At 52.7% G+C, this 25,343-nt stretch overlaps 2 protein-coding genes across 10 annotated transcripts in view; one reads left to right on the top strand and one right to left on the bottom strand.

Moving 5' to 3' along the window:
- Positions 1-11,519, top strand: part of MED15 (mediator complex subunit 15) — a 74,882-nt gene extending 63,363 nt beyond the window's left edge. Inside the window, exon 19 of the mRNA XM_036449530.2 lies at positions 11,490-11,519. The gene's annotated coding sequence lies outside the window, so the exon portion shown is untranslated. The remainder of the gene's footprint in view (positions 1-11,489) is intronic.
- Positions 1,160-25,272, bottom strand: SMPD4 (sphingomyelin phosphodiesterase 4). 9 transcript variants are annotated; one of them, XM_036449520.2, is made up of 20 exons: positions 25,154-25,272; positions 23,266-23,347; positions 20,151-20,237; positions 19,166-19,308; positions 18,943-19,018; positions 17,897-18,005; positions 17,731-17,783; positions 17,071-17,222; positions 14,876-15,008; positions 11,670-11,741; positions 8,773-8,859; positions 6,195-6,340; positions 5,229-5,319; positions 4,897-4,997; positions 4,301-4,464; positions 3,674-3,879; positions 3,103-3,336; positions 2,735-2,866; positions 2,422-2,550; positions 1,209-2,298 (listed from the first exon to the last, which is right to left on the bottom strand). In XM_036449520.2, exons 2-20 carry the CDS (start codon positions 23,302-23,304, stop codon positions 1,969-1,971), a joined length of 2,484 nt encoding a protein of 827 aa, XP_036305413.1. In that variant the 5' UTR covers positions 23,305-23,347; positions 25,154-25,272; the 3' UTR covers positions 1,209-1,968. The 9 variants fall into 9 exon arrangements, with proteins under 9 accessions (XP_045441466.1, XP_036305413.1, XP_045441464.1 ...); XM_045585508.1 differs by lacking the exon at positions 25,154-25,272 and adding an exon at positions 24,963-25,114; XM_045585510.1 differs by lacking the exon at positions 2,422-2,550 and having other exon boundaries at positions 1,160-2,298.
- Between the last annotated feature and the right edge of the window lie 71 nt (positions 25,273-25,343).

Genomic DNA, 25,343 nt, shown 5'->3' on the forward strand with positions numbered 1-25,343 from the left:
CATGCCCTTGACCAGAATTGAATCTGGAATCCCTCAGTCTGCAGGCCAACACTCTATCCACTGAGCCAAACTGGTTTTGGCTTGGGCCTTGTATTGATGGGTTTGGGGCACGCTGTCACCAGCTGCAGCTTGTTTGAGAGATTTTAGCAAAGTCTGAAACCTGAGCCAGGACAGGCCATTCATATGGAAAAGCTGCTGCAAACAGCTTGGGTAGGGCTGCACATTGGATGGGGCAGGATTCAGGGAATCCCCAGGGTGGAGCAATCAGTGTGCTCCAGGCTGATTGAGACTCAGATGTGACTGCCGGTCAGCCCTGGGACAGGGAAGTCCCAGCACAGGAACAACGACCCCTGTGAGCACCCCTGTCTGGGTGAGAGCCAACCCTGAGTTCCTGCCCTGATGCCAGACAGTCCAGTTCCTCCCTGTATGTGCCTGGGAGGGCAGGGAGCAGAGCTCAGTAGGAAGGAAGGAGGGGCAGGCAGGAAGGACGTGGAATGGCCCCTTTGGTCTCAGGCTTGGAACTTGCTAATAAGTTCAGAGTTTGCTTCCTGGGATTCCCCACCTTTGGCAGCGGTGAGATTTGCACAGGGTTTCTGGGTTCTTTGTGTTTTTCTCTCCAGTTCTCTAAGTTTGACATTCTTACCCAGAACTTCACAGCAGCTTTCTGTCCAGCGATAGGACACCTAGCAGGCTGAGCCCAGGCACCAAAGGACTTGGGGTTAAGATTGGCTACAAGCCAAAACCGGTTTGGCTCAGTGGTAGTCGGTCTGCGGACTGAAAGGTCCTGAGTTCGACTCCGGTCAAGGGCATGTACCTTGGTTGCGGGCACATTCCCGTTAGGGGGTCTGCAAGAGGCAGCTGGTCGATGATTCTCTCTCATCAACGTTTCTAGCTCTCTATCTCTCTCCCTTCCTCTTTGTAAGAAATCAATAAAATATATTAAAAAAAAAAAAGGGCTACAAGCCTGTTGGATTTCTGGTCACAGGCTACCAAATACCACTGTACGGATTCACATAAAAACACAAAGCTCAACGTTTAGTCTGAACACTCCCCACCCACCACAAGATGGCTGGTTTAAATCCCTCCTCAGAGCTGTTCTCTGGTGTCATCTGCGTAATGAAAGGTGTGTGACCCTGTAGGGCGTTTTGACAGTGAACACGTAATGGTTGTGTAACTTCAGTATTTAAGTGGTACCAAAAGGTTATTTATGTCTTTGCACACTTGATTTATTGCAGGTACAGACAACGCTTGATCATCTTTGGTTGTAGACCAGAAGCTGGCGGAGGGACCGGCGGTCCTGCCAGATCCCCGATGCCTGCGGGGACGAGAGCCGGGCTGAAGGACAAGGTGGTGACACGGCCACCACTGAGCGAGGTGCTTGCTGACTTGGGAATGAAGGAAGCCAGGGCAGGACTGTATGGCTCAGACTTCCAGTCGCTGGGAGAACGCGAGGAGTAACCCTTATTTTGTCAAGTGCGGTGGCAAATGCAGTTTTAAAATGAGGCTTCGAGAATCGTCCTTTAATTTTCTCAGGTGCCTCTTTTCGGGTCTTTGATTCTTCTCTGGAGCCAGAGGCCGAGCTGCTGTCCTGGTGTCACCAGGGGAGGAGACCACACTGCCACCTCAGGCAGCGCGGCCGCGGCCTCCCTGGGGAAGCTCTGACTCCCTGGCTTCACATGGCTGAACCCCAAAACAGCTGTAAAAGAGAGAAGCCAAGAGCCATCTTCTTGCGGGGCCTCCGGCTGAGAAAGGCCGGGCCGGCCCTGGACTGTCCTGATCCCACGCAGCTCACGGGCCTGGACGCTGCTCTTTCCCCGGCCGAGTCTGACCGGGCGCCCTTCTCTTCCAGGTTCCCTTCCAGACCGTTCGGAGGCGACAGGAAATGCTCCCTGAAGCTGAAGGTGACCGGGCTCAGGTTCGGAGGGGGCCTCCCAGGCACAGGAGGGCGGTGTGGGGAGGCGGCTGTGGTCAGGGCTGGTGCAGCTTGCCCTGCTCCGTCAGCAGTGTCATGGCTGCGGCGTAGAGGAAGTAGCCCAGCACGAGGAGCAGGGCGCAGGGCAGGGGCCCGACGCGGAACAGGGAGGCCACAAAGAAGGCCAGCAGCAGTGTCAGCAGCGTCCGGTAGCTGCCCAGGAAACGCAGGCTGAGCCTGGGCCCTCGGGCACGGCTGGCCGCACGGCCCTGCCCCACGGGGCTCAGCAGGTGTTTGTCAGTCAGCCCAGGCTCCATGAGGTGGTATCTGCAGAACCTGCCGAGGAAGTCAGCCCGGGAGCACAGGGCTTGCATCTGGCCTGCAAACTAGAGCATAGACAGAGGCGGAGGAGTGGGCAACAGGCAGGGCCACACTTCCCACCAGCCCCTCCCGGAAGCTCCAGGATGGAAGGGACACTGAGCTGAGGATGTGGCTTCCCACCCACTCACCCTCTGGTTGATGGTGGAGGACAGCCGGAAGAGCAAGCGGACCAGGCTAGCAATCTCGTAGCTCCGGATGGGCTGTAGCTCCGAGTCCCCCTGGTACTCGATGTCAAACTTCCGTAGCCCGTTGATGATCTAGAAGCAGCAGGAGGTGAGCCCCAGGGAAAGGGGGGCCACAGGAGCAGTCCAGAAAACACACCTTTGCAAACAACTCAGCGAGTTGTCTCTGATTCTGGGGACAGGGACAGGCTGGTGGGGCCACCGGCGTGCTGCCTGGAAAACCCTGGAGCGCCAGGTCCCTCTGGGACGAGGGCCTTACCTGGTACCGGCCCAGGGGTGTGAGGATGAGTCCGTCCTCACCCACGATGCAGTCCGGGAGCTGCTTCTTCCCATTCTCACCCTGAGCTGTCCCCAAGGCGAGTGTGAGCTGGGCGAGCTGGGCCTCACTGAGCTGTCAGGGAGAAACTACGGCTTCAGTTTCCGGTGAAGGGAGCAAATTGGCCTTCAATCCCTCGGCCTCTAACCGCGACAACGATGCGACCCAGACACGACATTGCAGGCCCAGGCCTGCATCTCCCGCGGAGCCCAGCCCCGGTGGCACAACCCAGGCTGTGGCTGGTCCGGGCTCCGCAGTGGGGTGAGGGCACGGGACCAGATCTGGGGAGGGGACAGCCTTAGGACTCATACTCGGAACATCTGGCACAGGTACTCCAGGGCCTTCTCCAGGTACTCGTCCGTCTTGCGGATGCTGTCCTGCCCCATGTCGTCCAGGTCGTTGGCTGGGTAGGAGCTGTTTGTGTCCGAAAGGTAGAAGCCCAGCCATGACAGGAAAGGGCGGCTGGCTGTGCTCTCCCCGCACTGGTCAGAGATGGACTTGGCTGTCTGCTTGGCCTGCGTGATGAGCTGAGCCAGGCGCAGGACCTGCGGGCAGACGGGAGGTCAGTGAGCTCCGGTGGGGCCACCTCACGGCACCCAGTCCCCAACAGGTGGTCCCGGGGAAGCCCGCAAGGGCCAGGAGGGTGGCTTCCACGTGACAAAGATTTTAAAAAACTAAGGGGCATATTCTAAATGTGGGAAAATCCCAACAAACACTGCATCTATTATTAGAAAAATATTAGCCTTCACTGAACCTAAAAGGGGAGAAAGTACTGGTGTCTATTCAACGCCCCGTCTTCCTCCTTCCCCCAGAGGTGTGTGCCCGTCTCGGCTCTGTCCCAGGGGTGCAGGACGGCCCGGGCCTGGCTGAGCCCAGACTTACCAGCGTCCGGACGTCTGGCCCAAACATCGGGGTGTATTTGCAGTCCTGGCCTTCCAGGCTGTAAACATGGCTCTTCACCTTGAAGGAGGTGTCCGTGACGGCTGGCGGCCAGGACGACAGGATGCTGCCGGTGACTGTGGGAGCCGTGAAGAGCCGGTGCTGGCGGTGGGGAATGACGAGTTCCGGCTCCAGGAACAGCTGCTCGCCTGGAAAGCCGGACAAGAGCCTGGCCTTGGCCTCAAGGACACAAATGCCCAGGTGCTGCTGCAGGCCCCTAAGCGCCTCCTGAGGATCCGAACGGCAGTGAACACACAGCGAGGGAGCCCGGTGATGCTCAGAGCCCCTGCCGGTCTCCACAGGAAGCACACACTCGCTAAGAGGCAGCATAAGAAGCTAAGGCCCAACAAAGCTGGCTCAGGGACCCGACTGCCACAAGTCCCCAGGGAGATAGCTCAGAGCCTGCTCCCCCTTCTGCCAGGCGCACTGAGCTACCAGGTAGACAGGGTTCCGCCAGGCTGACCTTCATCTTGCTCTGGGCACCAGGATCCCCTACGCTACCTTTGCCAGGCCCCCCACGAGCCTGTGAGGCACAGACAGGGTCTGTGGGTCCCCTGGCTGAGGGCTTACCTTTCTGGATCATCTCGGCCAGGCTGGGCTGGGCGAAGACTTTGGCCACGCGGAACACCATCAGCGCGTTCTTGGGGCTGACCAGGTCGGTGCGCAGCGCGCGCCTCAGGAAGCCCACGAAGAGCTTGGTGTACAGCAGCAGGTTCTCCTGCACGAAGGGCGCCCTGCGGACCGGGCGGCTACTCAGGGGCCATCTCCCACTCAGAGGGGTCAAACGGCAGCTGAGAGGGTCTGGGGGTGTCCGGGAGGAGGCAGGACAGACTGGCAAGGCCTGGGCCCCTCGAGGACAATGGACTATCCCCAGAACGAGGCCCTTTCTGAGGTGACCAAGGCCAGGGCACCAGAGGGGTGCATAGAAGGAAGCAATCAGAGGTGCCGACAGAAGCTTGGGAGCCAGCTGGGAGGTTTGGGGGTGAGCGTGAACATAGATCTGAGTGAGATGATAATGGCAAGGGGACAGGGGAAGAGGGTGACCTGCTATTTCCACAGGAAACCAATCCCAGGCCCAGACAAGAGACAGCAGCGTCAGGAGGGGCGCGGGCGGCCTATGCTCCCCTCAGAGAAGAGCCCCAGGGGAGGGCAGGGCGCAGGCTCACCATCTCTCGGACACGCAGCGGGCCTGGCCATCACTGCTCTGAGGCTGCTTCTCAGGCGCGTACCTCCAGGGCTGCAGGTAGCTTAGCCACATCTCCAGGACCTGGTGAGACACGTGGCACAGTGGGCTGTGGCCCAGGAGGCAGCTCAGGGAGCAGGGGCATGGTTCCAGCTGCAGGGCTTTGCTCTGTGGGGTAGGCAGGGGTGCCACTAGGTGTGTCTTCTCCCTGAGAGGACACAGGAGGGACTCGGTGCATCCCTAGGACCGTCCTCTCAGTGTCCCTTCAGAAGTGGGCCAGGTGCAGCCCAGTGAGGCTAACGGGCCGACACTCACAGCTCTGAAGGACGCGTCCAGGGGCCAGTGGCCGAAGCAGTGCTGCAGGAAGAGGTAGAGCTTCTGCTGGACGAACCTCGGAACAGCAGCCCTATGGAGAGGAATCGGGTCACCTCACAGGGAGCCCAGCGGCTCCTGCTCTAAGGACCAGCTCTGCCGGGAGGGCACTGGGTTCCCTCTGGGGCTGAGACTTCCTGTTTTTAGGAAGTAAGAGAACGTTCTTCAGAGGAAGAAGCCGTGGCTCGGAGATGTAAGGGAACATTCCAAGGACACACAGCACACATGTGGCCAATCCCTTGTGGCTCCTGGACACTTGTCAGCTTGGCTCACCACCCAGCCCTTTCCCAGCCTGAGGAGGGGGAGGGGGCAGCACGGAGCCCAGTCTCCTGTGACAATGAGCCACTCCGATGAGAAGGCCCTCCCAGCCCGGTCACTTGGAGGAAGGGAGAGGAGCATGAGACAAGGCCTTTCCCTGGCCAGCCTGGCTCTCGGCATATCAGCATGATGCTCTAACCCAGTGGTTAGCAAACTGCGGCTCGAGAGCCACATGCGGCCCTTTGGACCCTTGAGTGTGGCTCTTCCACAAAATACCACGGCCTGGGCGAGTCTATTTTGAAGAAGTGAGTTAGAAGAAGTTTAAGTTTAAAAAATGTGGCTCTCAAAAGAAATTTCAATCGTTGAACTGTTGATACTTAGCTCTGTTGACTAATGAGTTTGCTGACCACAGCTCTAACCAATAGCAGCCTGGATCTTTCTACTGAAGAGGGCAGACCTCCAGGGACAGGCCATAGCAGCCAGAAAAGCAGCTCGACCCCACCCACCTTTGGGGCCAGGGTGGGGATGGGGAGACAGAGCCAGGAGGGGACACGGTGAGTCCCACACGCCCCGGGGAAGTCAGCGGGCAGCACGTGTGCGGAGGAGGAGGCAGGCTGAGCACAGCAGCCCTGCTTATAGCCCCATACCCACCGTTTGAATTCCTCCAGGGGGCTGGTGGCATGGGAGTGGGCGGAGGGCGAGACCTGCTCGGGCTTCAGGCTGTTGGAAAAGGCGTGCAGGTGTTTGATCAGCAGGCGCACCACCAGCACATGCTCCTCGGTGGGTGTGAATGACTCCTAAGGTTGAGGGCAGTGTATGTCAGGATCCAGGTTTCTCTGAGCTTGAACCCCCAGGTCTGACCACATCCCACCAGGGCCCATCTCTCTGCTCTCCCCACAGGATGCATGGGCCAGGCTGAAAGCGGGACCACCTGGGGCCCCACCCATACCTGCACCCGCTGAGGACCCTGGCACTGCAGGGTCTGAGACAAGCTGAGGGTGGGGAAGCCTGCACAGTGTGCCTTGGGGCGGCTGCTACAGGACCAAGCTGGCCAATGCTTCTCTACATGCTTCAAACCCTCCAGGGGTGACCTGTCATTGCTGCCCACCTAGGCTGTCAGGGGTCCTCACCTCCTGGCCAGCCAGAGGATGAGGAGGAGCAGGGGACGGGCAGGCTGGCATCCCACCTGGGGTCTGGCCTCGGTACTCCCCTGCCGCCAGGTGTGTGCAGACAGGTTGCTGTGGTCCACAGCTTCCCCTTCGCAGGCGAACTACTCTCCAGCCCCTCTTCCCACCACAACCCACCCTCTACCTGCTCCCCCTCTGGACACAGTCCTCCCTCTGCTGCTGATGGACCTACTGGTCAGCACAACCCCAAAGACAAGAACACTGCCAACCTTGTGAGCCGAACTTTTGATTCAGAGCCCTGGAGGATCTTTGAGAACCAGACACTGAGCAAAGCCTGTTTGCCAGCTGTTCAGGGATGGACTGCAGGTATGCGGAGGCCACATAGAAGGCAGAACCCACTGCCCCATGCCCCACATTCTGGCTGTCCAGACCGACACCCTCCTCTCCTCACACTCACCCAAGCTCTTTAGGGCACAGCAGACTCAGAAGAGCTCTTGGCAGCCTCATCCCAACCCAGAGCAGTGCTGAGGCTGGGGCGAGCCACGACTCCTGGCACAGCCCAGACACAGACCTCAGAGGCCGAGGAAGCCAGCCTATTGGGCCCTGCCCACAGCACCATCCGTGCCCCTTTTCGTCATGGAAATGCCCCCACAGGCCCAGGTAACCCCCCCTCCCCCCACATCTAGAGATGACACTATGATACTAAGGTAACTTCCTTCTGCTCATCTGCATTTTAAAGTCTTTATGCAATGAATCTGCTTTGTTCTGAAGCAAAAAGCATGGGCTATTTTAATAAAAGATTAGAAGGGCATCAATATCAGACCTGAGAACCTCCTGCTCGGAGCCCTCCCCCTTCTCATTCCTGACCCCTCCTGGCCATGGACAGGGAACCAGGACCCCGAATCGCATCTCAACCCATCCTCCCTGGTCTTTCTGGAGAGCGGGGCTCCTGGCACAGGCCCCCAGCAATCACTGCAACCCACTGGCTGTGCTCCCTCCAGGTTTGCCAGGCCCGTCTCCCAACTCCACAGCCTCCTGAGCCAGAGCCCTCAGGAATCTCTGGTTGCAGCTGCAAGTGGCCTCCTTTTAAGGACACTTTTCCAAAGCCCATTCCCGGGCTCTTGGCCCTCCTGCTGCGGAGTGAGTGCAGCCGGATGTTTCTCCGGGGACCCTCCTATAGAGGCTGGAGTGGCACCAACTTCTGTGTCCAGCTGGTCCATACAGAACCTTCTGGAACATGCTCTTCCCTCCTCACTGCAGCTGCTGCTTCTGAGCAGAAACCCCAATATGTGCTGCGCACTGACAACCTGTCCCAGCAAAACAAAACTTTTCACCTTGTGCTCAAAAATTCAGTGTGCGCTCTCACGGACAGTGAAAGGGACAGGCTCTGAGCATGGCTCCAGATACACCCTGACTTCCGTCCTCATCTTATAAACAATGAACTATGAGGCTGTCAGTCCCAAAACACCCTACAGGGTGAACTCCTCTTTGCTGTCCTCAACTCTGTCACACCTAAGCAGACCAGTCTCCATGGGGTCACAAGAGCCTGGGCTTGCAGAAGCCGGGCCTGGTCTCCTGAGAACGGACAGCATTTCCAGGCTGGAGAACCAAGCCCCAAGTTCTCCTGCCTCTGCCTCACACAGGCTCCGCTCAGCAGAACTGCACCACCCACAAGCCCCTGGGCCTGGTGTACTCAGTCACTTCAAGTACAGGATATACCACAAAAGCAGAAATATTTCGCTTCCTCAAACCAGGGCCAAGCACAGAGCCCCCACAACACAGAACAGCTTGTGATACCTCCACTGGCTGGAGGCCTGACCAGGAAGATCTGATGACCCCATAGCCAGCAGGGATCATGTGCCTCACTTCCTGCCACATGACTGCACATCCCAAACCCTGGCTAGTCTACAAACCTGGAGGCTGGGCCGGGCTGAAGGGCCAGGCCACCCTCAACCCCCAGGGCCTGGCTGTGTGTGGAACGGTCTCTGTATCACCCCCAGAGGCCCCAGCCATGCCCTCGCGTTACCACTGCACTGACAGGAGCTCTGTGGCTTACACCACAGGGCTGGGGTGAAACGGAACAGATCAAGAGCAGCCAGTACTTGGTAGGCGTGGAGGGCCTGGAGGCTGGGTTGGGCAGGGCTGTGAAGGGCGCTGGAGACACTGAGTCGGTAGTGCAGAACCTCCAGCTGAGACAACAAAACAGAAGCCAGAGAAGGCGGAGGGAGGGGAGGAAGGGAAGGGGAGAGTGGGGAGAAAGAAAAAGTGAGAGCCCAGAAGAGAAAAAAACAAAACAAAAAACAAAAACAAAAGCATGTCAGTGACAATCCTGATAACCTTGGCCCAGCAATGTTGGGCCAGTGAGACCACCCTCACAGCAACCCAGACCACACCCCTCCTGCAGCACCGCCAGGCGGGGGGATGGACAGACCCTCCAGGCCACCAGGAGGCCCTCCATGCCATTGGGGCCTGAGCCTCTCCAGCTCTCTGAGGTCGGCCTGACTCACTTTCCCTCCTGAGTGTCCCTGATGGCACTGTGCACGCACAGCGTAGCCCACTAGGAGCCCGGGTGCCAACAACCACGGCCCTGAAGGCCGGAGCCTCAGGAGAGAAACTTTAGGATCCAGATCCTCCAGAGATGGGAGGCCACTCTACCAAGAAAACAAAGCTACGTAACTGACTGGACTCCCCTGGGTTGTCCTGAGGAAACACTGACCAGCACAATTCCTATGTGTCTCAGATCCGGTCAGTGTTGGGTCCTGGTGGGGGCTGGTTCCTGAAGGCAGCACACAGTGAGCTCAGCTCAGCCCACCAGGCCCCACCAAACATCCTCCACACCCAACATCTGGAAATGGTCAAAGGAGACACAAACACTCCTTGGATCTAATTCTGGGAAGACCAACCTCTCTCTACCTCACCGGGACCCCAACTCTCCAGATACACAGAGCCTTTCCTTAGTCCCAATGGCAAGAATCGGGCCATGGTCACACACTCCCTGAGCCTGGGATGCTGGAGATGACAGCTGAGCTCCAGTGCTGCCTGGCCCCACCCCAGGACCTTCCACACTACCGCCCTGCAGCATCAAAGCCTGCAAAGGCTGCCCTCCCTCAGCCAAGCACAGCCAGAGCCAGTCCAGCACACAGCCTGCACTGCGAGGGCCATGCCTTGGGCTGAGCAGCATGCTTCGCACAGGAGAGTTGTGAACGAGTGCGCCAAACTCCAATGAGACAGGCACAGCCAGAGACGCGGAGCAGGGTGAGAAGGAGCACAGCAAGAAGGTGTTGGCCATTCACAGCCTTCCTCCAGGCCAGACCTTGGCTCAGCTGCAGCCCTCAGGAGGAATCGGAGCAGTTTTCCTGCTGGGTTCCGGGCCTGGCCTGTGGGGACACAGGGCAGCCCCACACCAGCCGGCAGGGCTATGGCTTCCAGAAGCCCCGCTCAGCAAGCTGGGTGGAGGCCAGGCCTCCAGGGAGCGAGCATGCACTCTGCACCCAGCCCAGCCACGGACACATGGGGATTTCCAGGAGCTACACTCCCTGCCTCCCTAGAACCAAGACTCACACGGGTTTCCGAACGGTGCAGTGCAGCATGGGCCTGCGTAAACGCTAAGGGGCCTCAGACGAAGCAGACCTCCTCAGCTGTCTCCCGGCTTCCTACACACCTAGATTTTTCAGGTTTTGCTTTTCTGCCTCAATAGGAAGGAAAGGGCAGAACCTCTCTGATGCCTGGTGAGAACAATCTCCCGCCCCCACCACCCTGAAAAGCTCTCACCCACCTTGTGGTCTGGCCAAGAGGAGGAAGCAAATGTGGGAGAAGGGGAAGGCCCTCCTGCCCTGGCAAGGACAGGCACTGCCCCTTCCCCATGTGGACTCAGACCAGAAAGGCCTGTCTGCCTCACACATTTGCTAAAATCGAAAGCGGCATGCTTCCCTGGCTCGGACGACAGGGCAAGCAGACAAGGAAGGCAATGCAGCGGAGTGGCTTCTGCCTCTGCAAGACTAAGCCACGTGCACAGGGGCGACGCGAGCCTCAGGACCCTGACCACGTGCACCAGCCAGGCACATGCAGAGCCAGCTCTGGGAGGTGGGGGAGCAGCGCACGAGCTCTGTGACACGAGGCTCAGGATGGAGTCCCCTGTCTCCTGCTCCTCCTCCTCCTATGTGACACCGAGGAAGCAGGTTTGGGGCGCTTTGAAAGAGCAGCGGTGGGAGAGCTGCACCCCAACCCTCCACTTGGCAGAACACTGGGACCACAGAACTGGTTGCTTAGACTCTGCAGCCGGAACAGAACCTCCACTTCTCCTCAGAATCACAGAGCGAAAGCTACAGACAGCCATTTTCCATTTTTATAAAAACCACAGATCCTTCATTCTCAAGGAAGCTTATGAGAATTTTGTCTGGCAGTGACAGAAGCAACCGGGTACAGAGAAGCCAGGCACTGCCGTCTCACGGAGTTAGTGCCCAGCTTACTAACTGAACAGAACTGTTCTACCCTGACAAGTCCCGTGGGCTATGGGCCTGGGGACAGCAACCCGAGGGTGCCAGGGTCTCAGCCACCTCCACATCCTTACACACCAGTAGTCCAGCGAGAGAAGGGGGAGAGGTGAGGAGGAGGAGGAAACAGGCCAGGCCACATGCAGGAGGGCGCAGGACTCCACCCAACACACAGCCTGCGGATGTGCAGAAGGCGGCGCGCCGGGTGGCCGCGGTCTGTCGGGCACCCCCTCAGCAGGAAAGCAGGAAGCGCTGTGACGATAGACGTGACAGACCAGACATGTCTCCCAGAAGCATCAGCGGGTCCCCTGCCCGCAGAGCACGAGCACCACCACCTCAGCTGCTCCTGCTGCCACCAAGGGGGCTCTGGACGTAGCTCAGGAGGACCCCAGACCACAGGCCTCCAGCCCTCAGGGTGCAAGCACACCACCCAGAAAACTAACTGACATCAAGGCCAGGCACACCAGGACAAGAGCAGGGGATGGAAAGAAACTATGGCAACACACCTTGGCATGAGGGGACTGCATTTTCTGATACATCTCCAAGGAATAATGATGAAGCCACATTTCAACAAAAACCTGCAAAAGAGCATTAGCTGGTTAAATGAATTAGCAACAGCGTCAAGACTATTCTATGGAGGAAAGGAGTGTTTTCAACAAATGCTGCTAGGAAACAGGATACCCACATGCAAATGAATGAATTTGGACCCTTACCTAACACCATAAACAAAAAACAACTCAAAATGGATCCAAGACCTAAATGAAAGAGCTAAAATGATAAAATTCTTAGAAGAAAGCCCAGGGAGAAACCTTCATGATATGGAATTCGGCAATGATTTCTTAGACATGATTTCAAAGATAAAATGGACTTCACGAAAATAAAAAACTTTTCTGTCAGAAGATATTATTGACAGTCCAGCCAATGTCGCTCAGTGGCTGAGGGTTGACCTATGGACCAGGAGGTTATGGCTCGATACTTGGTCAGGGCACATGCTCGGTTTGCGGGCTCAATCCCCAGTGGAGGGCATGCAGAAGGCAGCTGAGCAATGATTCTTTCTGATCATTGATGTTTCTATCTGTTTCCCTTTCTTCCTCTCTGAAATCAATAAAAATAGATTTTAAAAAGTAATAATAAAAAGATATCATAGGCAGAGTAAAAAAGCAACTCAAAGAATGGAGGAAAATATTTGCAATTCATGTATCTGATAAAACACTTTATATAGAGAATGCCTAAAACTCAACAACATAAAAAGAAACAGCACAAATAAAAAATGGGTAAAGGACTTAAATAGGCATTTCTCCAAAGATAGACAAATATCCAATAGGACATGAAAAGATGTTCCATACCACTAATCATTAGAGCAACAAATCAAAATCATAAGGAGATACTGCCTCATATCCATTAGAATGGGTATCATAAAAAACAAACAAAGCCGAAACCGGTTTGGCTCAGTGGATAGAGCGTCGGCCTGCGGACAAAAGGGTCCCAGGTTCGATTCTGGTCAAGGGCATGTACCTTGGTTGCGGACACATCCCCGGTGGGGGGTGTACAGGAAGCAGCTGATCGATGTTTCTCTCTCATTGATGTTCCTAACTCTCTATCCCTCTCTCCTTCCTCTCTGTAAAAAAATAAATTATGTATATATATATATATAACAGAAACAAAAAACCCCTCAGAAAATAATGAGTGTTGGAGAGGATGAGAAATAATTGGAGCCTTTGTGCACTGCTGGTGGGAATGCAAAATGGTGCAGTCACTGTGGAAACAGTATGGCTGTTTTTAAAAAATATATATATTTTATTGATTTATTTTATTTTTATATATTTAGAAAATATATTTTGATTTTTTACAGAGAGGAAGGAAGAGGGATAGAAAGTTAGAAACATCGGTAAGAGAGAAACATGGATCAGCTGCCTCTTGCACACCTCCTACTGGGGATGTGCCCGCAACCAAGGTACATGTCCTTGTCTGGAATTGAACCTGGGACCCTTCAGTCTGCAGGCCAATGCTCTATCCACTGAGCCAAACCAGTTAGGGCTTTAATGATTTTTTTTACAGAGAGGATGGGAGAAGGATAGAGTTAGAAACATTGATGAGAGAGAAACATCGACCAGCTGCCTCCTGCACACCCCCTAACTGGGGATGTGCCCACAACCAAGGTGTCACATAGGAGTGCGTCGGAGAGGTGGGTGGTGAGAGCATTTACACAGATGCTCTTTTGCAGGTTTCCTTGACAGGAATCAAACCTGGGACCCTTCAGTCCGCAGGCTGATGCTCTATCCACCTAACCAAACCAATTTTTTTAAAAAAAATTTAACTATTACTATATAGCCCAACAATTCCACTTCTAGGTAAATTCGCAAATGAATTGAAAGCAGGGTCTAGGAAAGCTATTTGCACATCCAGGTTCATAGCAGCATTATTCATAATAGCCAATAGGTTGAAGTAAATCAAGTGTCCACTCACAGATGAATGAATAAACAAAATGTGACTATTTACATACAATGGGATATTTCTAAATATCCTTAAAAAGGGAGGAAATTCTAACACATGCTACACTAAGTGAAGCCAGTCATTAAAAAATAAATAAAAAAAATCATGATTCCATTTATATAGGCACCCAGAGTAGGTCAAATTTATAGAAATAAAGTAGGATGGTGGTTGCCAGGGGCTGGGGAGAAAAAGAATGAGGAATTATTGATTAGTGGGTACAGAGTTTCAATTTTTCATGATAAAGTTTTGAGATCAATTATAACAATGTAAATATACTTTAAAGTAGTTAAGATAATAAAATTTATATCATGTGTATTTTACCATAATTCAAAATATATTTTAAAAATGCACTGGGAAACATCCCTCTCGTTCTGTCCTATAAGCCCATGCCTTGGTCACCTGGCCCCTCACGGCTGGCAGAAGCCAGAGCCCGCATAGCTGGGCGCCAATGGAAGCACTGGGCCCCTGGTGAACAGGGAAAATGATCCCAGATGCTCTACCTCCCAGTGCTGCTGACAATAACCTGGAAGCCTCTAAAAACACAGCAACCCCCACGCCCAGAGTTATGTACCAGGTGGGAGGGACAGAACCCCATCTTACCACTCCAGGTTGTCAACAAGCAATGTTTGTGGTTGCCGTCTCAGCCCCAGAATCCTGAGTCAGAACCAGCCTAACCTCACTCTCCAAGGGAAGACAGTGAGGCCCAGAAGGCGGCCAGTGCTGCGCCGAGGGAGCGAGCCAGACCAAGCCTGGAGGAGAGGCTGACGTGGGGCACTGCCAGCTCCCGTGTAGGTCCCTCATACAGAAGGCCGGGGCTGCCTGCTGACCAATCAAAGGCCCTCTCTACTAAGCATCACAAAAACGTAGCTGGTGCAGGGTTTAATACCCACAGGAAAGGTGTCACATAGGAGTGCATTGGAGAGGTGGGTGGTGAGAGCATTTACACAGATCTATCGGAAACTACAAGACTGGGCAGTGATCACATCACCATGAGAAAAACAAAACCCTGCACAGGAACTCCTCGAATGAAAAACACTGGCAATGAGACACAGGTTAGACAGGCGGATAAATTTCTTCTGAATGTCACAGAAGGGCAATACCGACAATTTAGAAGCACCTTCCAGCTCAGGGGCAGCCTTTAGCCTCTGGCCCATGGGGTGGAAAGTGGTGAGCAGTTTACTTTGAAATGGAAGCAGAGCGGAGTTGTCTCAGTTCTCACCTGGAGCAGAGTTTCCGACCTCCAGATCTCATGGGAGGCAGGGTCTGCGTTCACAGATGTCTGGTGAGAGATGTGTCGCTTCAGAAGACTGGGGTGGTGGAGGCCATAGGAAGCAAAAGGCATGGCTGGAGTCCTGAGGAAGACACAGAAACAGGCCCTCGTTAGGGGCTCCCGCTGCCATACCCAGGGGCAACCTGGACATCAAAACCAAAGACCACAATAACAATTACAGCCTGTTGAATCATACAATGACTCCCCAGTCCACGTGGATTTACACAGACAAATGGGAAGAGACTGTTCCCTAGGAAACAAAGAAGTGATGAAATGTAAAATCTCATCACTTGGCACCATTCCATTAATAACTGATTTGGCCAAGGACCACCAAGGGATGCTAACATTAAGTGATAAGTGAATAGTTTCAGAATATCTTCCCATTAAATTCCCCTTGTTAATTAATTTAGGCACAAAAAGCTTTACAGCAGGAAAACATGGCCAACTCCCCCTTAGCCCAGTGATCAAGCCAATGTTACTTCTAATGGGGCACATGGACACCATGGGGCACCGCTGCACAGCCCCTACCAAACCATGTCCAACCTGGGCCCAATCACAAGGAAATACCTGAGAACCCAGGTCAAGGGCATTCTGCACACACCTAGACTGCATGCTACAAAGGTGTCAAGGGCAGGAAAGATTGAGATCCAGTTGCAGACAGAAGGGGATGAGAGACAATTGTATGTAGTAAGTGATCCTGAGCTGAATCCTAGCCAGGTAGCTGCCACTGATGGGACAGCTGGTGAAGCCCAACGGGGTCTGAGGATCAGACACTGGCCTTGTAGCAATCCCTGCTCCCTGACTGGGAGAGAGGGGCTGTGGTTATGAAGGAGTGTGCACTCACTATGAGACCACCCACTCTGAAATATTAAGAGATAATGGGCATCATATCTATAACTTACTTAAAGGACCCAGAAAAAGCATATAGAGGATAAAAACCATTTAGAAACCTGGCTGAAGGGTCTGTAATTCTTTACATTATGCATAGCAACTTTTTTGTCAGTCTTAAATATGTACCATAAAAACAAGCAGACAAAATCAGGCCCAGAAAACCATTTGGCAGCTGCAGGCTGCCTGTGAGAAGGCGTGATTCTGATCCACACACAAGACACCCCTCCCCTTTCAATCCCTTTCCTTGGGCTTCTGCCCATATTTGTGAGCGTGGGGTATGGCATGAGCCAGATGTGGGGGGGACTAGCATGTGCATGAAAGAGCCTGCCTGGAGTCTCCCAGGGAAGGAGTTGGGCCAGTGAGGTGGAGGAGGGTCCGAGGAGCACGGGCAGTGGCTGTTAGGCAGGAGGATCTCCTGGGGAGAGCCAGCAAAGGCCCCGTCACCTCCAGGCTGTGACTGGCAGCACACACTCCTTCTGCACAGTAACAGCCTGCTCACTGACAGAAAACGCTCTCCATCCCAGGAACTCTGGCTCCGGCCAACACCTGGTTCTTGAGTCCTGTTGATTCCCACCACTTCATGGATCATATAACAAATATTTTGGTCAACAACACTGCTGCTTCAGCAGCACACAATACTAAAATTGGCACCATACAGAGAACACTAGCACTCAGTGTAGAGAATGGATGTTGCATGTGGGGAGGGATGCTATGGGCAGAACACAGTCCGTTTTCACAGCAGGGCCATGTGGCCGCAGGACCTGACCACTTCAGGGATGGTGACTGAAAGCCAAAACAGACACTCTCCTTACCCTGCACTTTATTTTTATTTTTTTAATTTTTTAAAATATTTTATTTATTTTTTTACAGAGAGGAAGGGAGAGGGATAGAGAGTTAGAAACATCGATGAGAGAGAAACGTGGATCAGCTGCCACCTGCACACCCCCTACTGGGGATGTGCCCGCAACCAAGGTACGTGCCCTTGACCAGAATCGAACCTGGGACCTTTCAGGTTCGATTCCGACGCTCTATTCACTGAGCCAAACCGGTTTTGGCCTTCCCTGCACTTTAGTCTGTGCTATGGCAGCTGGGCATCTCAGGCATAAGAAAAACTGGGGAGCCCTGGACAGAGTGGGCACCACTGTTGCATAAGCAGTGCTCACTGACCAGGCTACTCTTTTGTAGAGTATCTAGTGGCAGGCACGGGACACCTCAGGTACTGGCCAAAGGCCAGGATCACTGGAGAGCCTTACCTGGGAGCTGGTGAGGGGCTGGGCCCCCCGGGACTGGAGGAGAGCAGCGGGAGCACGCTGCCTTCTGTGGGCAGGAACCACGACAGGTACCTGTCCACCAGGATGAAATACGCGCAGTCTGAAGTACGAACATGGAGGGCCCCAGGGAGTGGCTGAAAACAAAACTCGAGTTAGTGGGCGGCTCGGGGCACCGCCCCAGGCTGCCGACCCCAGCAATCACACGAAAGGCTTGGGACGTGGGTGCTTCCCTGAGGCCAGCCCACACACACTGAGGGTGGTGCCAGGAGAAAAGCCGCCATCACAGACAGCCTGACTAAACCCTCAGTCCTACCCGCCTGTGACCCTCCACTCTGCCCCACTGTGCGGTAAGCACCTCCTGTGGGAAGCCCCTGACTGCCACATCACCTGTCAAGTCTGCCCACCAGTCTATTGCCCTAAGTGGGAATGGCCTGAAGGACAAACACTGGAGGAGGAAGAAAAGGAAGACCCAGCGAAATGAGGCAGGAAGGGAAACGGAGAAATGGAAGACAAAGAAAGGCTGGCAGCTGGCCCCCAGGCAAATCCCAAGCTCCCTTGCTGTGTGAAAACAAGAGCCCAGGGCCACGACCCCCCTCAGGGGTTTCCAGTGAAGCAAACTGTTCAGAGGAATCCCTTCTGTACCTTTTGAGTGATGAGGCTCAGAGCGAAAAAGAACATGTAATACTCGAACGGATCTGAAGGCAGGATCAGGGGACAAACGGCAGGGATGTTGGGCCACCGCACCCCCACCAACCCACACTGTGCTGGCCACCCCAGCCTCTCTACCCGTGGGGTCAGCAAAGGATACTGAGGGCCAGGTTCAGGCCAAGGCCCCCGGTGGGGGGGAACTGGACCTTGTTGTGGTACAGAGGACTGTCAGGGACCATGTGCTCCTGGATGGACGCCTTCACAGGGCCCTGTGGAGAGAGGAGGCAGGTCACAGGCAGGCTCTGGTTCAGCGCCCCATGTGTGGTGCAGCCCTTTGGGAAGGCTGCTGAGGAGGTGGCCAGCACCTGGACCCTGTTCATGGGAACAGCACTATCCTCTGCATAACCCTTGAGCAAGCTTTCATCCATCCATCCATCTCTCTCTCTCTCTCTCTCCAGTAGCTATGATGCACACTGACCACTAGGGGGCAGATGCTCAATGCAGGAGCAGCCAAGCAATAGCATCTTTGCAGTGCCCTCTCACACTCTGGGATCCCTCAGGCTGAGGGTCCCCACCAGTGCACAAATCCATGCACTGGGCCACTATTATCATCACAAAACCTGCAAACAGCAAAGGCAGCAGCTGTGCACATTTATAAGCTTGATGAATCCCATCTCCTCTGCTTTTCAACCTGCCGAGCAAATCCCTGTTGTAATCAGTCACATGGCCCTGTCTATCATCCAGTCAGCAGCAAACCGGCAGCATGGTGCCTTCCCCATTGGCAGAATTTGTGATATTAAAAATTTGTGATGTTAGCCGGGACCGGTTTAGCTCAATGGATAGAGCATCAGCTTGGGGACTGAAGGGACCCGGGTTCGATTCCGGTCAAGGGCATGTACCTTGGTTGCGGGCATATCCCCAGTAGGGGGTGTGCAAGAGGCAGCTGATCGATGACTCTCTCTCATCGATGTTTCTAACTCTCTATCTCTCTCCCTTCCTCTCTGTACAAAATCAATAATATATATTAAAAAACAAACAAACTTGTGATGTTAAAAACTTGTGATGTCTCCTTGACCTTGAACAGACACCATGGCATGCTCCTGCCCACTGTGACAGCTCCTCTGAACCCCTGCCCACCTCCCACCACTGCAGTCACTGTCTGGGGTCTCTGCCCAAGCACAGCTTTCACCACCAGGGCTTACTTACAGGCAGGTAGGAGACAGGAAAGTCAAACTTATAGTCTTCAGCTTGAAGTTTATATACCAACTTCATCATTGGGCCACTGAACATGAAATTAAAACAAGAAAAGCACGCAAATGAACTGCAAACCATCATGCTTGGATTTGTTTCTAACTTTGAAAAATACAATGATTTAAAAATGGGATCACCAGAGGAAACATCCAGCTCCTCAGGTGACAAACCTACCTACCCAGGGTCTAGAAATTCCATCGCAATGCTGAATTCTACAGGGCTCACACGTCCCTGTAAGGAGCGGAGGTTCCAGCCGATGAGAAGACCATCCAAGCTGCCGAAAATGCTCTCTACCAGCCATGGGAAGATGGCATGCAGCTCCTGAAACAGTGAGGGGGTGAGGCTTTGGGCAGGCTTGCTGAGGACCAGTGCTCACTGCTGGGCTGTGTGCCAGCGCCAGTCCTGCACCTCATGCTGCCCACTTCCCTAGCTGAACCTGAGCTCTGGGCATGTTACTCCCTGGTTCAAAAGCCCACAGGACCAGCCTGGCACCCCCAGGAACCCTGGCACAAGAGTGCCAACAGGAGAGCAGCAGCCTTGGAGCCTTTCATCGTGGCTACAGAGCATGTCTAGCAGCACTGTTATATCTGGGCCAATTAAATTAGTCACTATATTAAAGAGAGCTTTACTAAGGGGGGCCATGTTCCTCTCAAAGTGAGCCTTTGAAACTGAGACTTGCTGTCATTTGGTAGTAACTCCTTGTCCAGCTGGCTTCTTAAACTTACCTCATTTACTACTAATGGACAAATCTGGGTGTAATGGGAGTTCATATTTTCAGTATTTATACCAGTTTCTCGACTTTGGTACTGTTGACATTTTAGGCTGAATACTTCTTTATTGTGGGGCTGCCCTGTGCATTATGAGATGGCTTACCAGCATGGCTGGTCTCTACCGCTTGATACTAGTAGCACCACTCCTGTGTGATCATTAAAACTGTCCCTGGACATTGCCAAGCATCCATCCCATGTGGGACAAAAACATGCACGGTAGAAAATCCTGGCTTACATGTTCACATGCTTAAATGTGTCCACAAATGTGACAGCCACAATGCCAGGTCAGGACTCTGTGTAGGGCAGGGCTCAGAGGTGGAAACCAGGGACTGTAAGAACATTTTTCAAGGATAGAATGAGACATGCCCCAAAGAGATGCTAGCAGAGCTGTACCTTTGCTGGAAAATCCTCTATGACTTTAACCAAGTCTTGGCACCGCTGTGCAAAGGGCTTATTTATTGTGTCAGCTTTCAGGCTAGCCTATAAGAAACCGAAAAGAAAAAAAAATTCCATGAACATTTTCATTTTTCAGCTTTTGATGATATTCTGGATCAAGTCAAAATAGAAATCCACATGACAGTCAGAAGTGAGATACACACCACCGACCTGATTCCCAGCACCTCATCCATTAGGTCAGGCATATGTCAGTGACCTAAAGGATGCTACTAGAGGTACCATGCCTTCTAGACAAGTAACTATCAGGCTTGCTCCCAGCAGCCTCTGTTAGGCATCCCCAATTACCTCAAAGAATTGCATGTTACCAATATAAAATTGACTTCTGCCTGACCCTCAAGCAGCATGTCAGCCCCATATTCAGGAGAGACCCCTATGGAGTAGGGCTCCCCCATAGACCACAGAGTATTTACAAAATGTGTATGCAATGAACTGTAAAATCCTTATAAGACTGCCCACTCATGATTTACACCACTGTGACCACCAGTAAGAATGACCAATAAAATGAGGGTGTTATTTGTTGCTATTTAAGCCTTAATTAAAATGTCTTTTATTCAGTAATGATGAACCTACTAAACCTTCATAACCTTAAGAAATAGGCAGGGATCCCAAGAAATCAGAAACATCAATAAGAATAAATGCACCCCTGTTCATAGCAGCACAATTTATAATAGCTAAGATTTGGAAACAGCCTAAGTGCCCATCAGAAGACGAGTGGATTAAAAAACTGGTACAACTACACAATGGAATATTATGCTGCTACAAAAATAATGAAAAGAACTCTTACCATTTGCAATAGCATGGATGGACCTGGAGAGCATTATGCTAAGCGAAATAAGCCAGATAAAAATCACATGATCTCACTCACTAGTAGAATATAATGAACAACATAAACTGATAAACTAAAATAGATTCAGAGACATAGAAGGATCAAACAGACCATGGAACCTCAGAGGGAAGGCAGGCGAGAGTAGGGAATGGCGGTGGGTAGGAGATCAACCAAAGGACTTGTATGCATGCATATAAGCATAATCAAAGGACACAGACAGTAGGGGGGCAGGGACATGTGCTGAGAGGAAGGGGGGAGTGGAGAGAAGCCAGGGAGAGGTCAATGGGGGAAAAAGGAGACATATGTAATACTTTAAACAATAAAGAATTTAAATTAGAAAAAAATAAAAGAAGTAATAAAGACAAACAGGAAGGTAAAAAAGAAAAAAAAGAAACAGGCAGGGACCTTGCAAGATGTAAATGCCTGCACTCGCCACCTCAACAACAACATCAAAATTACAACTAAAAATACAGAACCACTATCATTTAGAACCGCCTGAAAGAAGGTTGAATGGAAGTCCTACAATTAAAGAAGAAAGCAAGCACATTGAGATTGGTATGAGGGGAAGAGGTGCAGACCTGGATGATCCGATACCCACCTGTGTCAATTTTTTAATTGGGAAGGAGGTTGTCTTTGTGGAAGCTGCCCAAGGGGAGCAAGGGGTCCCAGCCCCACACCAGACCCCCAGCTCAGGGTTCCAGAACTAGAAAGAGAAGTCCCCATAACTATGGGCTGTAAAAACCAATGGGCTTGTGGCTAAGAGACACAGAGGCTGCTGGAGACCCAGCTGTTCCTTTTAAAGGGCTGGCACACAAACACTTAGATTCAATACCTCTGAGCTCCAGCACCAGGCAGCTCTGGAGGACTCAGACACATAAGAGGAGGAACTGAACTGTCTGGCAATGGGACAGGAACCCAGGGGCGGCTTTCTCTGAGACAGAGGTGCTTGCAAGGATCACTGTTCCTGCGCTGGGACCTCCCCTATTACAGGGCTGACTGGCAGCCAGATCTGGCAGCCCACACTGTTTGCTCTGCCCTGGGGATTCCCTAACCATGCCCCATCCAATGTGCAGCCCCATCCAAGCTGTTTGCAGCAGCTTTTCCATATGAATGGCCTGTCCTGGCTCAGGCTTCAGACTTTGCTAACATCCCTCAAACAAGCTGCAGCTGGTGACAATGTGCCCCAATCCTAACAATAAAAGGCTCTAGTCCAGCTCTAGCATAAGCCTGCCTTGCTTCACAGCTGGGCCTCGCCTCCTGCAAAGCAGTTCTCCCTCTGTCTTGCAGCTGGTCCTCACAGCCAATTGGCTTGGAGGTCAACTCCTCCTAGAGATGCCAACAGCAATCAAGGCTCAACTATAAGACAGTGCACACGGCTCACACAGGGACATACCTAGAGTGTCCAGCTCAGGTAACTAGGGAGGTTGAGCCACTGGGCCCTACAGGACACTGACTACACAAGGCCACTCTACCAATTCCAGGAGACACAGTAGCTCTCCGTAATACATAGAAACACAAGTAAGCAGCAAACATTCTGAGACAAAGAAACACATCACAAATGAAAGAAATGGAAGCAAGCAAACTACTAGAAACCAAGTTCAAAACCATGATTATAAGGTTACTCAAGGATCTTCATGAGAGCTTCAAGGGACTACTGAGACTTTCAAGGATCTTAATGAGAATTTCAATGTCATGAAAAATGACCAGTCAGAAATGAAGCACACACTAACTGAAGTAAAGAACCATTTACAGGGATTCAACAGTAGAGGATTCCAAGAATCAAGTCAATGATTTGGAATATGAAGAAGCAAAAAAACACCCAATCAGAAGAGCAAAAAGAAAAAAGAATATAAAAAAAAATATGAAGAAAGCATAAGGAATCTCTGGGACAACTTTTTAGTGTACCAACATTAACATTACAGGGGTGCCAAAAGATGAGAGCAAGAAATTGAAAACCTTTTTGAAGAAATGAGTGAAAACTTCCCCTACTTGGTGAAAGAAATAAACTTACAAGTCCAGGAAGTGCAGATAGTCCCAAACAAGAGGAACTCAAAGAGGCCCAAGGTCCTGCAGAGGCAGAGTCAAGCCTAAGGATTTCAGTCCTGAGTCCAGTGTAATTCCCATCACACGCACCCTAAAACAACCACTGGAGAGTTCGAGTTGGTGGAAGGATCTCCCAGGTCCCTCAGCTTTGAACTCACACTCACACAGGCGGCTGATATTTACCAGTAGGAAGCTGGGCTGCTGCAAGTGAGGGAATGCCATAGTAGCCTCTGGTGGAGTTGAAAATGATCGTCTTAGGAAACCACTGTGGAAAAGCAAATATGAAATCTCAACATCTGCCAAGCAGAATACTGTTATCGTTTCACAATGCCCAGGAGAACATTTGTATAACTCATCACACACACGCCATTCTCATGCGGTCTACATTGGCCAGCTTCAAAGACACGTTTGTGGTGGCAAATCCTTGCTAATACGTGGTAACGCTTGTATAACACTTGATATGTGCCAGGCTTGGTTCTAGGGGCTCTCCATGTATTTCTCATTTACATATAGTAGGCAGAATTCTAAAGATAGCCCTCCAAGCACTGGTCCCTGGTTACTCAATCACAATCATCTAGATTAGGGGTGTCGAACTCAATCAGAGAAGGGGCCAAAATCTAAAATCCAGCCTAAATCGCGGGCCGAATGGTTTACTGAACAGTCATAAACTGTCATTGTGATGGAAACACAGCGGAGTGCAGTGATGACAGCGCGGTACGGGCCACATTGCAAGGCCTGGCGGGACGGATTTGGCCCGCGAGCCTTGTGTTTGACACATGTGATCTAGATATTGCTGTGAAAGAATTTTGCAGATACAATTTCAAGTCTCAAGTCAGTGGGCCATAAAATACAGTGCAGTCTTGGCTGACAGCCAGCAAGGGACGGGGGACCTTAGTTCTACAACGCCAAAGAACTAGATTCTGACAGCAGCCTGAGTAAGTTTGAAAGCAGCTTCTTCTCCAGAGCATCTAGAGAAGAGCAAAGCTGGCCAGCACCTTGATTTCAGCTTTGGACTGAGCAGAGAGGAAGCATGCTTAGTTCCAATGATGGGTTATTGCTGGCTTTTCCTTGCACAGTTTTGCCTACTGTCCTGAGTAAGGGGCCTGAGGCAGCAACTGACAACTTCATGTGGATGAAGAGGTTGGATGCAAGGAGGTTGTGTAGGCAGCGGAGAAGTTGATAGGAGATGCACATATCTGTCATTTGGTAATAAAAACACCTCCAAGCCCCTCCCCCCCTTAAGCTAGCTATTAGTTTCAGTTAAAAAACAAAACAAACTTAAAACACCTCAGTCCTGAATCAAGTGGCCAAGGGAACTATTCCAAAATTATCAAAGCAGCATAAAATCCTGAATTGTTTGCAAAGGGCAGAGGCTGATGGAACGAGGCCAGAGATGCCAAACTAGGGGTCTTCCCAAAGCTGGCAGTGACCTTTACACAGTTATCTGACCCTGCCTTGGTCTTGGCGCCCCCCCCCCACCCCTTCTGTGCTGTGCACCAAGCGTCTCTTCATCCTACCACTCCCACAACCACTTTCCTCAGGAGCTGCTTCGGATCTAGTTTTGGGGTCTCTTCTGGGAGCGGCCGTCCTCAGTCATCACTGATTATGCCAAGCAAATCACGCTACGGCCAACGACTCCCTAGCTGCTCTGAGAAGCCGAGCAGGCTCCCTTGTGTTGCTCACAACTGCCCCGCGGAGTAGGCGTTGGACAATATCCCCACACCAGAGGGGGAAACTGGTTCGGACAATGGGAGGACGGCTCGAGCCGGGACCCACACCCGGCTCTTCCTCCTAACACGGTTTGTTGAGTCCAAAACTCAAGTTTAACTCGAAGCTTTCCTTCCTCCAACTCGTCCAACGAACGTTAACAGAGCACCCACCTGGACTGGATGTGTGAGCCGCGCGGGAAGGCGGCATGAGGGCGGAGCCCAGGCCCTAGGCTCCCCCGCCGGCCCGGCCGGGGCAGAGACGCGGAGGCCCGGCCGGGGCTCGCGGAGGAACGAACACCGCTTCAGCGGAAGTTCAGGGAGGATGCCGGGACCGTCAGGCGCGCGCCCCTCCCGCTACTCACCTGTGGACTCTGGAGCGCCTCTCATCCTCGGGGGCCCGCGGCTACCATTCGGCTTTCCGGCGCCGAGATGTCGTCATCAAGCTGCGCGTCGCGCCACGCCCCCTGGCCTGGCGGGAAACACGCAGCTGCTAGTACCTCAAAAAGCGCGTGCGCAAAGCGAAGGCTGGCTGGGTTTATGGGTTTCAAGTGT

This window comes from Pipistrellus kuhlii, unplaced genomic scaffold, assembly GCF_014108245.1.
Source record: "Pipistrellus kuhlii isolate mPipKuh1 unplaced genomic scaffold, mPipKuh1.p scaffold_m20_p_20, whole genome shotgun sequence".
NCBI classification, from domain to species: domain Eukaryota; kingdom Metazoa; phylum Chordata; class Mammalia; order Chiroptera; family Vespertilionidae; genus Pipistrellus; species Pipistrellus kuhlii.